Below are 14,015 nucleotides of genomic sequence, written 5' to 3' on the forward strand. Positions count from 1 at the left end.
CTCAATAGAAATTCCTTTTCTTTACTCATGCCAGAAGGCCTCATTTTCAAACTTAAACAAACCATTCTTATTCATCAAAAGCTATTTAGTAGACACTCAATCAACTGTATTTTATTTTTATATTATTCATTATTATACCTCATTTGGTCCTTCATATCCAGAGTAATACAATAGTCAGTCAAAGAAACATTTAGAGTTTTCCTTGAAGGAAATCTACTATTGCTATTAGTTTGGTAAGGATTACATACTTTAATTTCAATGGTATAGAGAAATATTGGAGGAGGAAATTTCCTCTCTGTCAATTCAGGCCAGCACTTTCTCTGCCACTTACTATCTTAAGGAGATGCCTAAAACACAAGTTAAATGACTTGCACAGGGTTACACAGCTAGTATTTGTCAGACACAGGACTTGAACCCCAGTTTTCCTCACTTCAAGGTTTATCTGCTCTGGCACACTGCTTCTGAATCCTCCATTATCTAAAATTTTTAAATATTCTAATTAGCAGAATACCACTATGTACCCTTTAAAAGTTTGAATAAATAATGATTTTATTTGATCAGACAGTGAGATAGAATTTGATCACCCTATTTGTTCTTAAACTGTGTGATTCCAATCCAGAATTTTCCATAAATGCATCAGAAAAGATACACACTGGAATTCAAGCAGTAGTTTATTTGTAGGACTTGTTCGGTTGTTATTCTCCATGTTATGTTCTTCTTTTAGAAGCTGAGAGGTATGATTAGACCACTTGAGTTTCCAATCTCCTACCTTCCATTTTTGCTAAAAGGTTAGATGAGCATATCAAATTATTCATTTGGACCTAGGAAAGGAGGAGGGGAAGGAGAAGGCAACATCATTCAGTTTAGCCTGCTCTTTAGTGGAAATTAAGGTCCAGAAATGTCACATAAGAGGCCAAAGAAAGATATGAATCTTTTATTCCAAACACTCTTTCCATGTTGCTGTTCTTTTTCTGATCATACATATCCTCAATACAGTCTTTCATGACTCTTTTGGCACACAAAAAATTGTTACTATATATCTCAAGATGGATAATCAATGTTTGTGGAAATAGAATAAAAAGATTTTAGATGAAAATATTTTAGGCTATTTGATGGTTCAGACATTTCATAATCTTACATTTTATCAGGAATTTCATTACAAACATCAATTATCATAGAACTGGAAATATGTAGGATGGTCTTGTTAATAGAATTCCAGCTCAAAGTTTGTTTACATACTTGTTCATTGATATTACTCATTAACAATACTATATTAATCACAGAATTGGGCCATGGGAAAAAAGCCAGTAGTAAATTTAAATCCCATTCCTTCTTCCATAAAGGCGGTAAACTTTGAAAATCAGTTTACATATTTATTTTTTTCTGTTCATAGCACAATCATTCTTCCGCAAACTTAAGATAGGAAAAAAAAAGTTATTTTTGAACCCTCCCTTCATCCTCACCTTCTATTTCCAAATCACCAAATTCACTCAAAAATTCCTTTTTCTTTTACTTCATGCTTTCCTGCCAACCTATCCCTGCCAATACCACTTAATTCAGGGTCATATCATCTTATACTTAGATTACTGAACCAGAAAACCATTTCCTTGAATCCACTATCTTCCTCAATCTATCCTTCCCATTATCAATCAAATAATACCCAAACTCAGACTGACATTTTAAGTGTCAACACAATGGTACAGAAGAATGTTGAATCAAGACTCAATGTATTTGGGTCCTAGATCTGCTCTTTATTAATTATGTGACCTTGAGCAAATCACAATTACTTTGGATTTTAGTTTCTTCAAAACTCTTTCCAAGGTTATAAGCCTTTTCTCCTATTATGGATTTACTAAATAATTTGATATTCTCAAATTAGTCAATTCACCATCAAGTAAGCATACCTTATAGTATTCTACTTCTAAGAATTTTTTCCTGCCTTTCCTTCTGCTCAGAATACCTTCTTTTCAATTTCAACTCTATAACTTTGGACAAATCCCCCAATCTCCAACTAGTTTGTCCCATGTAAAATTATTCTTAGCTATAGATCTTATAAAATACATGGCTATTTCATTTCCCAATTTAATAGACACTCATGAAATTTAGATACTTATACTGGTACATTTTCAAGAAAAATATTCCATTGTTCTCAAGTCCTAACTTCACTATAAGCCATTTTCTGCAAAGTTCTTTCAGGGTGAAAATAGCTTCTTCATTAACTGTTTCTGAAGAACCAGAATTTTGTTTGATCAGCTGCCCCCTTGCAACAATGCCATGGCTCCCCAGTCCCCCAATATGAGTCAATTGAGGTAAGCAGCTGACTTCACCCTCATCCCTAAAGAGCAGGCTCTGTTTGTAAATGATTATCAGTTCTGCCTTTTGAACTCTTCTTATCTAAAGAGCCATGGGCTCCACATGACTGGTAGGAAATAAAACTTTGTCAAATAGATGTCTAAATTAAATCAACTGAGTATAGTTTTGGTCAAGAAGCCAGATTTTGGAAGGAACTAAGCCAAATTTTCACCTATTTCTAAAATGTCCCTTTTTGCTCTACTTAAGAAAATATAGGGTTCAAGGTGAAGAAAAGGAGGAGGGGGTGAATTGAGTCCTATTAATTTTGTTTTTCTTTTAAGTCAAAATTAGTAACTAAAAGTGTTCAGGTGGGACAAATTAAGTTGTCTGGGTCAATCTCCAAATCAATCCCACATTTGATAATTTCTTTGGACTTCAGTTTCTTTGTTTATAAAATGTAATAAGAAATAGATCCAATAATTTACTTCCAATAAGCTAATATTTCCTAGTTGAGACTTCATTTATGGTACTGTTCTAGACACTGGGAATACATGGACAAAAATATTTCCTGACTTCACATAGTTTCCATTCAACAAGGGATAGGAATAGGGGATAGGAGAGGGGCTAATAAAGCATATGTGCTTATGATAATAATTGAAGGTAATTCAAGGAGAGTGCTTTAAGACTGATCATGAAGAAGTGGTTTCTTTGCCGAGAAGGGAGGGAAAGGAAGGAAAGATGGGGAAGGAGGAAGGGAGAAGGGAGGAAGGGAGGGAGGGAGAGGGAAGGGAGGGTAGGAAGAAGGAAGTTATAGAGGAAGGGAAAGGAAGGGAAGTAAAGGATGAAGGGAGGGAGGGAAAGGAGGAAAGGAGAGAGGGAGGAAGGGAGGGAGGGAGGGAGAGGGAAGGGAGGGTAGGAAGAAGGAAGTTATAGAGGGAGGGAAAGGAAGGGAAGTAAAGGATGAAGGGAGGGAGGGAAAGGAGGAAAGGAGAGAGGGAGGAAGGGAGGAAGGAAGGGGGAAAGGAGGGAGGGAGAGAAAAAACAAGGGAAGGAAGGGAAAGGAAGGGAAGGAAAGGAGGAAGGAAAGGAGGGAAGGGAGGAAGGAAGGGAGGAAGAGAAGAAGGGAGAAAGAGAGGAGGCAGAAAGAAAGGGAGGGAGAAAGAGAGGGAGGGAGAAAGAGGTCAGGCATTATGCTAAATACAAGGAATATAAACATAAAGTAAAATAGACCTTGGTCTCAAAAATTCCCAAGGACACTCTAATACAAATAGATAAATGTTGACAGGATGCTTAGTTTGGAGATAATCTCAAGAATGGTGAGTCAATCCATAATGTAACCCATTGACATACCTTTCCAAAATCAATTGTACAATGGTATTCATTTGATTACTATACCCAGAGCAAGACATAGAAAGGAGCTGGAGTAGAAGAAGGTCCATTTGCCACAACAGATGGCAAGATGGCTTAGGTGAATAGCTGAATGATATGTGAAGTATGGTTTGGAGACTGCCTAGATAGGATGACCAATGTAAATTCCCGTTCACTCAGTCCTCTAGCCAGGTCACTCAACCCCAGGGCAATTGTTCTAAAATTGAATGGCTTAAACTTCCTAATATCTGGCATTAGGGTTCTGGAGATCAGGTGCAAAAATAGACTAATCCCAGGAGGAAGAAGCAAGACAACAGCAACAGGGCAGATGGCAAGACGACACTGGTGAATGACTGGTTTTTTTATGATCATATTTAAATTCCTTTCCAACCTGTTTTTAAAATGGTTTTAATTATTCTCACCATGGAAATATGAACTCTCTGAAAAGCTGTATATGGACATTGAATGTGGGGCCAGTATTGCCAAAGGAAAAAAAAAAGCTGGAAACTAAATATAAAGTGAACCTTGCTAGCAAAACAGGCCAACAGAGAAATGACAAATGTAAACACATATCTTGAGTCAGTATTATTTCATTTTTTGTACTTATTGTCTAGCCCTTTTGTACCATTGTCTAGCCCTGTGGTTGGCACACAGTAGGTCCTAAACTCTTGTTGAATGATTGATGTATACATTACAACTTTGAAGTTTTTGTTTAATAACAATAAATAATCATTTATCATCAATTAATGTGTTATTCCACTAACTTCTCCTACCCATCTTTTTGCTCAAAATCCTTCTCTTTTCTCCCTCACTATTACTTAACCTCTTCTTCCCTTCTCTCCCATCATTTTTCCTACCATTGTTCAAAGCAAAATGAAAATGGAAAAAAAATTCAAATTTTTCTTTGTTCACATATTAGTTTGTGTTCATGTATAAATGCGCATATTTGTCTAGGGGCCATGGAGATTTTAATTTTGGAACTCAAGTTCTAGATAGAATGTGACTAGAAGTGATCAACAAATTAAGTATCCACTACAAGCTAAAAAACTGTGCTAATCATTGTAAAAAAAAAAAAAAAAAGGGGGGGGGGAAAGGAAGCATTTATTAGGGACCTCAGTTGAGGAAACTGAGGCAAAGGTTAAGTGACTTGCCTAAAGTCACACAACTAGTAAAGATCTGAAACCACATTTGAAGTCACTTCATGCTCACTCCAGTTCCATTAATCTATCTTAGAACTGGTCCTGCCCTCAAACAATTTACAATCCATTTGAAAAGAAAAATCTTGCATACCAAAACAACACTAAGAGAGTGATATCAAATTGTTTCTAATCAAGCACTAAATTGTGGACTACGGAATCCACATAACTTCTGGACAATACATACATTCAGCAGGTGGTTATTATTAAATGTTCAATAACAAAGACATGAGTTTTTCCTGTGATTTTCCCTTTGCACATCCCTTTGTTTCAAATAGAAAAGAAAGAATGGCAGCAATACGCTGCCTTTGGCAAGAAGCAGACTTGGAAAACAGCAGGAGATCCAAGTATGCCCTACAAAGCTGACCTGGCAGGGAAAAAAGAGTGTTTTTAAAACAAAATGGGAAGTCACAAGCATCTAAGAGTACCAAAGACAGGCTTATTTCAAGCAATCTATAGCACTTCATTGAATGTCTCTGTAAGCCAAGTACTATATTTGTCCATGTAGAAAGCTTTAGTAGAAAATATATTTCCTGCTTTCAGAGGGCTTATGCTCTAATATATGTTCCAAATATATATATAAATATATATGTGAAAACTTTTAAGGAATGTTTTAACAAAGGAAAATTTTATAATTGAATTTTATAATTGAATCTCTGAATTGTATCTGAATACAAAATGAGTAAGATTCTAACTTCTAAAATTGTTTTAAAGAAATTGTTGCTAATCTGGAATGTCCTGCTTTTTTATTTTTACATGCCTAGTGCTAAGTATAATTCCATAGGATGATGACTCTTCTTCAATCCCTTGAGAATCACAGGAACTTTGATCATCTCATTCAAGCTCTTATTTTGCAGTTATAGAAACTATAGAAGCCCAAAAAAATGAAGGGAGTTAACAAATGTCATATAGTAATAGTGGAGGTAGTTAGGTGGTTCAATTGATAGAGCACTGGACCTGGAGTCAGAAAAAAAAGTTCAAATCTGGCCTGGTCATACTGATTGTATGACCCTGGGCAAGTCATTTAACTGCATATGCCTTAATCCACTGGAGTAAGAAATGACAAACCACTATAATATTTTTGCCAAGAACGCCCCATGGGCAGTATTAGTGTTTATGATCCATGAGGTCACTAAGAATTAGACATAACTAACATAATTGAATGACAGAACAATGTAGCTGTAGTAGTAGCAGCAGCAGCAGCAGAGTGGTGTGGTGGTGGTGGTGGTGGTAGTAGTAGTAGTAGTAGTAGTAGTAGTAGTAGTAGTAGTAGTAGTAGTAATGGTGGTGATGGTAGTATGATAATAGTGGTAGGAAGAGGTAAGTGTGGAGGAAGAGGAAGTTGCCAGGCTGCAATTCAAACCCAAATCCTCTAGTACCAACTCCAGTACTCTTTCACTATACTCCAGTCTATAATTCATGTCACATTTCATTCTTTTAATTGAAAAATTTTAGAGATCCTTAGGACAAGTATAAACTTTATTGGTCAGTCTATTTAGAAAAATACTCAAGTGAGTTTTGTTTGGTTATCAAGCTTCCCCAACTTTATTTCTCACTACTCTTCATCCCATTTTACCTCTGCACCATTTAGGCCCCTCTCCTTATGGATACTAATATTGCCCTGCCTCATTCACACTCACTCCTTCCATCCTTAACAGTAGAGTCTTGATTTTGTAGTTTCATCCCTAGTGATTTTTTCACTCAATACTCTACTAAAATCCTTCTCTGCAAAGCATAAAAGTGGCTCAAGTTCTCAAAGGTTATAACAAGAGTACGACCTCTGAAAGATCCCACCAAGATTAAAAAGACTTCAAATGTTTGCATAAGGATGGGCCAAGTGGACCACTGAGGATCCCTTAAGGGAACACACACACAAGTCATGCTCCCATCCTTTCTGGATGTATCCAAGTGCTACAATGCACCAAGAACCTGTGTCATTCATCTCAGCCTTAAGAAACAGTTAGTCTGCTCCTTCTTGGAATTTAAGAAATTGAGAGGAGAATAGAGGGAAAGAGCTCCTATCTACATATGCTAACCCAAAGAGCTGGGAAAAGATATTAGGCTCCTTAGAAATGAGCTATTAAATAAAATGGAAACCATTATGATCTGCTGCTTATCTTCCATTTGTCCCATCGTTTTTAAGAAGAAATACACAGCCTGGTGATTTTGAACTAGAAAACCAGTTTCATTTTCATTGTTGATTGTCTGGGACATTATTCAATGTTTTCTTCATGTAAAAAGCGAGTCTCTTTCTCTATGAAATCTGTAGCATAAACGTCATTTCTAAAATATGGTTGCAAAAATGAGGAGAACAGGCAAAGCAGATGTCCCGAGGGAATGTGTATAGCAAGAAGAGTATATAAAACATTTCACCAAGAGAAACTCTGTTCCCAGCTGAGCCTAAGTTTTTAATATTCGAAGCACAGAATTCTCCCACCTGAGGCTATTTGCCTTAATCACATCTCTACTAAGTTTTCACTTTGGATATCTTACTGGATGGGTGTCCTGTAATAAGTGATTATAGTTCTCAATAAAAATTCAAGTTGGCCTGCTACTTGGCTATTCATCGATGAGATGTCACTGGGGCCAAATAATTTAGAGAGGTTTTGCCATCCCTTTCCCACATACCCACCTCCCTCCAGTTCTCCTCCCCAAAATCAATCAGTGTAATATCACGCTGAATGGGGACATATTTGGCAAAGCATTCAGCAGCAACTCAAGTGGGCTGGTCTTAGGCCTTGGATCAATACGGTTTACTCTTCTTCAATACAGAGGTAGACCTTATTGTCAATGTGATACTCTTTACAAGTGCTCTTAGGATACATACAGATGGATGTTCATATAATATATCATGCGTCCAAGTTCTTTAAAAACACCGAACCTTCTATTCTAAAGATTTAGAGATTTGCTCATGTTTCAATATAAATCCCAGTTAAGCCAGGTAAATCAGAAAAGCAGGCAACTCAAGACTGGATGGCATACAATATATTATTCTACAACCTGCATATTTTATAAAATTTTGGTCAGTCTAGTTTACAAACTGAAAAGCTGGAAAGCATTGTGGTTTTCATCTAGCTGATTGCCCAAACTTTGAACTCCAACTCTGATTCCGAGCTTTATTTTTCTCTTATTGTTCTGAGGAATCCTACCTTGAAAGGTGAAGTGGGACTATTAATATTACAAAATACCCTATCTCCTATTGACACTTTGTCTTGAACTTCAGATTATGAATTTAGCTGAGTAGACCAAGCCATCTTTGACATGGATCTCAGACAGCAACAATCTACCATCTTGATGAGTCTCATGGCAAAGAGAGATAGAAGACCATAATGTAAAAGGGAAACCCCCTACAAAGCAGACACTACAGCAATATCATTTTCCTATCTTTAGTATGGGGTCTTGGACAGAATGAATCATTCTGTGACTAATGATTTGGGATCATTTCCAGGATTCCAGACCCTTGGACTGGGTTTCCATGGTGGCCATTATCCAGTCCTGCCTCTTTTCCTTTATTCCCGTTCCCACCTCTATCATAATCCCAAGCTCAAAATATAGAAGACCACCTACAGACATCCAGGAAAATGACCAATTGCCCTCAAGGAATAAGCCAAACCTAGATTTTTATACAGGAGAAGGAAATGGCAAACCTTTCCAGTATTTTTGCCAAGAGAACACAAAATGGTGTCCCAAAGAGTCAAATGTGACAAAAACCAGAACAAGGTTTTTATAGCTTTGATCTAGATATTCATGCTGAGATTTAAATTCAGTGTGCTTTTTATCTTTGCAACATGAGTACCTTACAAATGAAAACTTATTAAGGGATTTTCAGTGACAGGATGACAATAGCCATATTATAAGGAAGATGGAAAGGAAGGCCTCCAAAAAGTATCTCCCACAACCCAGGAGCCACTTAATCCATCAGTAATATTTATTGTTTTCATCACCAACTGATGTAACTACAAGATTTTTTGTAGATAACTTTTGAGACAAAATGCTGACCTTTTACTTTTGTTGCCTGAATACAGATCCTTTTTCAGTTTGAGAGCACTAAGATAAATTGAGGCTGAAGGAATATGAGTGAGTAGGTTAATAAAAATTCACATTTGTACAGTTTAAAAGTTTCCAAAATCTATCATCAACTCTGAAAGATAGAACACACACACACACACACACACACACACACACATAAACTGTCTCCATATTACAGTCAGAGAAATCAAGGACTGAGCTTAAGTAGGTCATTTTTTCATCACCATAGAGCTAGTCAGCATCAGAGCTAAAATTGAAACCTACCTCTTCATCCTCACATCCAATTCTCCTTCCCCCATACCCAGTTGCTTCCACTACTCCTTCAAAGGCAAGGGTTCCAAAGAGCTCTCCCACAATTTTGAAAGTTCTTCTCTGTGTCTGTTTCCACAGGCTTGGATGTTAGGCATGCTCAGGTAATTGCACTGTCATCGGGCACCAAGTGCATAAATGGAGAATACATCAATGACCAGGGACTCGTGGTCAATGACTGCCACGCTGAGATTGTGGCGAGGAGAGCATTTGTTTACTTCCTCTACTCACAGCTGGAGCTGCACCTCAGGTAAATTGAACGCTCTTGATACCTGAGAAATGCTTTATGGTCTTTCTTGGAACAAATCTGTCCTCTGGACATCTGAACTCACAGTTCCTTTATGACAGTGTTTATATGTCTTAGGCTGATGTGTGCCCTAATACCCAGAGAAAACCAGACGTCATTATTCCACAGAACAGGATCAGGTGGCTTTTTTTTGTTGTTCTGGCAGATTTTCCATCCCTAATGATTAGATCCAAATCATAAAGTTATACATTCTTATTAAGCCTATTGATGACTCTTTGAGCACCAGCTGTATTACCATGAGGGACTGGTGAAAGATTGAAAGACTGGTCATCCTGCTCATTTCCTGGCATTTCTTTTCCCTAATAATGACTATCTCCTGACAATGAATTATTTCAGCAGGCAATTTTCAAGCTTCATGCACACACACACACACACACACACACACACACACACACACACACACCCTGCATTCACGCTTCAGTGGTATTTGTCATTAAAATCTTCTCCAAAGGACAGAAGTCATGTTAAGAATACAGCCACCTAGGGATCCAAGCATGGGCAATTAGAGCTCTTTCTCCATAATACTAAAAACACCATCTTAGACAAGAGATGAAATGACTGGAAGTGAGTATCAGACACAGATACTCTTTTAAATTTAATGTTTTATCCCATCTTTTTATATCCAGTTAACTTCCAGTTGAGGTATTTCACTGGTTGATTAATCATTCCACCCACAAGAGAGACTAGGAAAATTTATTAAACAAATGGGATCAATTTGCTCTGGATCCAGCTGGACACTGGCAAACAAGCGGAATCAAGAGTCTCTTCTTATATATTCCACACCTCCTTCAGTTTGGCTTTAATGGAAATCATTATTTTCACCTCTCTGTTATTAATCTCAGAACTGCCTTATGTTAAAAACAAAAAAACAAAAACCTGCACTACTGTCTCTTGGGAGACAAGAGCTATTACTCTCTCTGAAAAATATAATTGCATCGATCCTGCTTCAAAGCATGTTCCGTTACACTGTTATGTTATTTGGATCAATGTTACCTTCTCCCTGGTAAACTTTCATTTGGACTCTGGAGGGATGCCAAGTCAACATAGATAGATATGCTGGGCTGGGCTGAAATTGCAGTCATTTCCAATCAGACTTATGGTTCCACATGGCCTCGAGGCTCTGGGAATTCTGAACGGGTCATGAAAGGGTCCCTATACACTGGTCAACTGATTTCTGTCACTGTCAAACACTGAGGAAGATTCATACCTAATAGGGAAGCTAATGCAACAGTAGAAAGGCTGAGGAATATTCCGCTTCAATACATTGAAAGAGCTCCACAGAGCAGCTTGAACAATTTCCTAGGATGGCAGATTACTAGGCTGTTCTTCCAAGGGCTAGAGACCTCCATAGCTGGGTAGGTCTATTGGTAGAAAGTTCCTGAAAAGAAATTAGCCCAATTCCTCATGGCATCCCACAGTACAATGAGGAAGAAAGTTGGGGCAAGCTGGAAAGAAGAAGGGAAACCCATATCTGCATCCTGAAATTGTAAAGCAGATGTTTGTATGAGCTCAGCCTCTACATTTAGAAATGGGATGAACACCTGCATTTCTCCCTTGGCTTTGAGCAGTTGGATTTATAAAATCTCCTTTAAGAGACAGAGGAGAAGAGAAGGGGGGAGGGAGAAAGGAGAGAAATGAAGAGCAAGAGGGAGAGAGAGAAAAAGAGGGAAAGAGGGGGAGAGAGACAGAGAGACAGACAGATACCCACAGAGAACATGAATGTTTTAAGAAAAGTAAGAATAAGCACGTCTGATGTACCTCTCAAGTAGCTGCAGAATAATAATGAAACAAAGACTGATTTGGGGTTATAATAAATAATAATCATATATTAATAATAATATAATAATAATAAAGATTACAGATTTAGAGCTGGAAGAGACCTTAGAAGCCATCAAGTTTAACAATGTTGTTGTACAGATTAAGTAAAACTGATGAGAAAACTGAGGCTCAGAGAGAGGAAATGATTTGCCCAGAGTTATATTGTGTTTATGGAAGGATTTTAGCATACATGCTGTATTTTCCCACATAGTTTATATGATTTAAAAAAGAACCATCTATTCTCTGATGGGGAGGGCAAGATGAGTTCTATAAATATTAGGGAAATGAGATTAATGATAATTTATTTTTCATACCAAAATAAAAAGACCAAATACACCCCAAATCAATAATGACTATGAATGTCAACCATCTAATGATTGTGACATTGTTTGATTGAAGTATAAGATTATATAATCAATATCTGCATAAGAAATCATGATCCTCACACAAATGCAAAGAACACCTCATTTTACTTTTACCAGAATTTCAGAGGGTACAGGACCTGCCTGAGATAAATCTGAGAAGTTGGGCTTCTTGGTGGGAGCCTCCCACTAAGTCCCTAAGTCCTGTCTCCATTTCTCCTCTGTAGCACCCTTTTCTCCATAGTTTATCCCATTTCCAAAAACGTTTTCCCAATTATTCTGAACCCCAAAACACATCCTTTCCTTGTCTGATTCACCTATAGTAATAGAGAATCTCCCCTCACAAATCATGAGATCATAGATTTCATGCTATTTCAATGGAGATCAGTGGGCCCAACAAAGTTTATTGTACAAGTGACACAATTAAAACCAGAGAAATTAGGTGACTTGTTGAGAATAACCCAAATACTTAGCATCTGAGGTAGTATTTGAACCCAGGACACTTTATTTCAAGTTCAGGATTCTGTTCATTTTACCACACTGCTTTGGTTGATATTTACAACTGCTAAACACCAATTCGTGCAAATAATGAATCCCCTGAAGTGATCACATGATTTGCAGGCTCAAATCAATAATCATGTATATAATCAATCTTCAAATAGTGTGAATTTGAATACATGTGACCACTTCAGGAGTTTCATTATTGGAATCAGTTGGGATCTAGCTATAATATAAGAATCAGTTGAAGGTACTAATGCTGTTTAAAAAAAGAAATAACATAGGGGACATGATGGATATTTCTAAGTATCTGACTTATCAAAGAAAAGGACTTAGCCTTGTTTAGTTTGATCCCAGAGAGCAGATGTGGAAACAATGGGTAAAAGCTGCAAAGGGAATTTTTAGCTTCTAAAACCAAGCAAGCCCCTGAAGGAGTGAGGGGTTTCCACTGTATGCAAGTTTTCAGAAGGAAGACATCTTGTTAAGGATGATAGGATATCTCATAGATAAAATAATATCAAATGGATTGGAGTTCATGGCTCTTCAAGTTCTTTTCAATATTGACATTCCATGAAATGCATAAATCTCTAAAGTAATCTAAAGGGAGAGATAGATGAGAAAGGTATATCAAATGCTAGGCATGGAGCGAGCATCTGTTTAAATCTTGCCTCAAACACTAATTAGCCAAATGACCCTGGGCAAGTACCTTAACTTCTACCAAACTCAGTTTCCACACCTCATACAATAATACTGGCACTTAATGGGACAGTGTTTTTAATAAACATTCTTTAATAATATATAATAATATAATTATTATTATAATAATAAAAGCTCTTAATGAGCTTTGCAAACTTTAAAATATTACATTGTCTTAGCTAGTAAACATTAACTCCTAACTAAAGTAAAATATAAGTTGATGGTAGTTTAAGGTACTAGTCCTCCCAAGTGAGTTTCTTAAAGAAAAAAAAGCTTTTACAACTCAAAAGCTTTTCTTGTGAAATTCTCTATCCCATCATAGTCACTGTCAGACATATTTATCTCTCAGATTACCTTACATGTGCCCATCCTATCTATTCGTAATGCTGACCATGAAGATAGGACCTCTCACTGGATGTAGCAAGGAACTTTCTTTCTGCATGCTTTTTTACTCTTGCCCCTTCCCCCAGACAGGGAGTTAAATATTAACTGATTTTTATTTACCACTTTAGGTTTATCAAGTCCTTCTCATACATGCATGCTCTCATCTGATTCTCACAACATCTTCTCCTAAGGGAGATGGTATAAGTATTGGGGGCAGAGGGAATAAGAAGATAGACCTATGATACCATTGTGAAAAATTCTTTCTACCAATTAAGATCAGCATCCAATCCTCAGCAATACTGAGGGAATTCAATCTCTTTCCTTCTCTCCCCTGTCTTTTCTCCCCTTCCCCTCTCCCTCTGCTTCTCCATTCTTCTTTACCCCTCTCTCCCTCTTTTCTTCTCTCCTTCCCTCCCTTCCTCTTTCCCTTCCTCCACTAAACCATGCTACTTCTCTCCATGGTATTATAATCATCCCTATTTGACAAATGAAAGGTAAAGATTGTGGTCAGAAATGTGAAACAATTTGTCCAAGTATATGCTTATATGCGTAGTATATAAGTAACGAGCGGAGACTAATACCAAAATCAGTGGTTATTCCTTTACAAAAGCCAGTCTCTTGTGGTTAAGGGAAGGATATCATCATAAGCTCAATTGTAGCATGCTCAAGATAATCTTGTACCAGAAAGCAAAAAGGCCTTCTTCAAGGCAGACATCTATCACTGAATTTCAATGTATACAATGAAGAGAAAGTTTC

At 37.2% G+C, this 14,015-nt stretch overlaps 1 protein-coding gene across 6 annotated transcripts in view; it reads left to right on the forward strand.

Annotated features, from left to right (window-relative positions):
- Positions 1-14,015, forward strand: part of ADARB2 (adenosine deaminase RNA specific B2 (inactive)) — a 651,356-nt gene that overhangs the window by 580,239 nt on the left and 57,102 nt on the right. For all 6 annotated transcript variants that reach the window (XM_074267208.1, XM_074267213.1, XM_074267207.1 and 3 more), the window contains one exon: positions 9,276-9,444. In XM_074267208.1, the coding sequence (XP_074123309.1) occupies positions 9,276-9,444 (169 nt within the window). The remainder of the gene's footprint in view (positions 1-9,275; positions 9,445-14,015) is intronic.

This window comes from Sminthopsis crassicaudata, chromosome 5 (assembly GCF_048593235.1).
Source record: "Sminthopsis crassicaudata isolate SCR6 chromosome 5, ASM4859323v1, whole genome shotgun sequence".
In the NCBI taxonomy this organism is placed as follows: Eukaryota; Metazoa; Chordata; class Mammalia; order Dasyuromorphia; family Dasyuridae; genus Sminthopsis; species Sminthopsis crassicaudata.